We start from the raw sequence: 2,055 nt of genomic DNA, 5'->3' as shown, positions 1-2,055 counted from the left end.
TTCGAAAGTTTAGGCTGACAAAGAGACAATTGGCAAGACAATCCCAAACCGTCCCGTCTGTCATGCATTCAGCAATCGGCAGTTAAAAGAAAGAAAGACTGTCCAAATAACAACATATAATGGCATATTGCCTTTAATTTAACATATTCTACATTTAAACTAAATTTGTAAATAAAAAAGTCACAAATAGATAATAAGGTTGTTGATCAACATTTATATAATAATCCAATCATCAACAACCACATTATTTAGTTTACAAATTTTGGTTTAAAAATTGGATAATGCAAGAGAGACTAAATTTGTAAACAAAATTTGCAAACCAAATGATGTGTTACCAATAAGAAATGAGCACATTTATTAACGCTTAAGTCAACTTCTATGTCATTTAATTTGCTAAATTTTGTCTATACATTTAATCTCCTAACATTACTCTTAAAATTTTAATGTGCATATCCTTACCCTGCTTGTAATAATTGATGGTAAAGTAGTTTAAACCATGCAAACGTGACGAGAACTGAAGATGATAGAGATAGTTCCGAATTGAGGTCATGCCAAATGGAAGCCATATACGTAAATAAAAGGCACCTAATTTGAAACCAAGATTAATTTACTACCAGGCAATTCTTTTATTGACAAGCTATCAAAGAAAGTACATATCATATTACAGAGAAACATTGAGCAGTGACCAACCATCTATTTAAGTTTAATTCTTCCATAGCCAATTATTTATTCATATTTTTTACACATAATTTTGTTCGATAACCAAAACTAATAGCAAGGTGACAATTTCCTGCATGGATGGGAGGACGTCTTAGCCTCGTCCTCGGTTTCCTGACCCAGACCCAGCCCTAGAGCCAGCATAAGACCCAGCAGATGAACCTGCTTCAGACCCTGCTCCGCCCGACCCGCTGGATCTTGAAGAAGACGATGAACTTGAGCTTGAGCTTGAGCTAGAGCTAGACCCACCCCCAGACCCCGAACCCGCTCCAGCACCGGAGCCTGCTCCACTCCCACCCAGCCCGACACCTACTCCAGCACCCACACCAACTCCAATCCCACCGAGGTCTATCCCCAGGTCCTTTCTTGCCACGCGGCTTTCGGACATAACAAAGGCACTTGAAACAAGCAAAGCAATTAGGGCAAAAGACATGAAACTAAAACTGAACTTACCCATTGTCAATGTACTACGTACTTCAAGTAGCTCAACTAGCCAAAGGATAAAAAATAGCTGTGAACGATTTAAGGAAACAAACTTAAGAAAGAGCGAGAATGTTTGGGTTGTTATGAATATGATCGAGAGGGACACACGATGAGCTATTTATATAGGAATTTTTGGGACCGGCGTGTGAATGGGATGATATAAAGAATTGAATGATCATGCATGCTACCTAGGCGTTTGTTGTGTTTGGGAAATGTGATTGAACAAAGTTGGTGGATCGAAAGGTGGATGAGCTTGAGTGGATGTTGTTCAGTTTTGTTGTAACACGAGTTGATGTAGGTTGCGGTATTAGCTTGCCGACTTACTCAAATCACACAGACGCACTTACCATAGTGCGGGGTGGCCTACTATTGGTAGTGGAGTACGACTGGCTCCCACGTAACGTACCTAAAAATTTATACTATCAGAAATTTGTGATTCATGAATTGCCACGATCAAAATGTGCATGCAATACTCTCCTAATGAACAAATTAATAATCAACATTATCAGAAATTTGTGATTCATGAATTACCACGATCAAAATGCGCATGCAATACTCTCCTAATGAACAAATTAATACTCAACATTATCAGAAATTTGTGATTCATGAACTGCCACGATCAAAATGTGCATGCATTACTCTCCTAATGAACAAATAATACTCAACCCTTTAAACAATTATTCATATGTATAAAGAAAAAGACAAGGTGAGTTTTAAGTAACATATTCATGATGAACAATTCATTTATTTAATACATTTGAATGGCTAAAGAATTTTAGATTTGAGTGCTTTTTTGTTCAATCGATCTTCAAATGAATATTAAAAAGTTGACCACCCAGCTTCTAACATGGTGAA

The 2,055-nt window shown here is 37.3% G+C and overlaps 1 protein-coding gene across 1 annotated transcript; it reads right to left on the bottom strand.

The window, feature by feature from the left end:
- Positions 1-602: 602 nt before the first annotated feature.
- On the bottom strand, positions 603-1,468 carry LOC148691614 (uncharacterized). Its single transcript, XM_088682413.1, has one exon. The coding sequence runs from the start codon at positions 1,172-1,174 to the stop codon at positions 812-814; it is 363 nt and encodes a 120-aa protein (XP_088538539.1). The 5' UTR covers positions 1,175-1,468; the 3' UTR covers positions 603-811.
- Positions 1,469-2,055: the final 587 nt, after the last annotated feature.

The sequence above is a fragment of the Pyrus communis genome, chromosome 13, assembly GCF_041283825.1.
Source record: "Pyrus communis isolate YQ-2024b chromosome 13, ASM4128382v1, whole genome shotgun sequence".
Classification (NCBI taxonomy): Eukaryota; Viridiplantae; Streptophyta; class Magnoliopsida; order Rosales; family Rosaceae; genus Pyrus; species Pyrus communis.
Note: the sequence above shows the minus strand (reverse complement) of the source record. Positions and strands in the feature narration are given on the sequence as shown.

Excerpts from the sequence above, each read along its gene's own strand:
- LOC148691614 (XM_088682413.1), bottom strand. The coding sequence starts at position 1,174 with ATGGGTAAGTTCAGTTTTAGTTTCATGTCTTTTGCCCTAATTGCTTTG.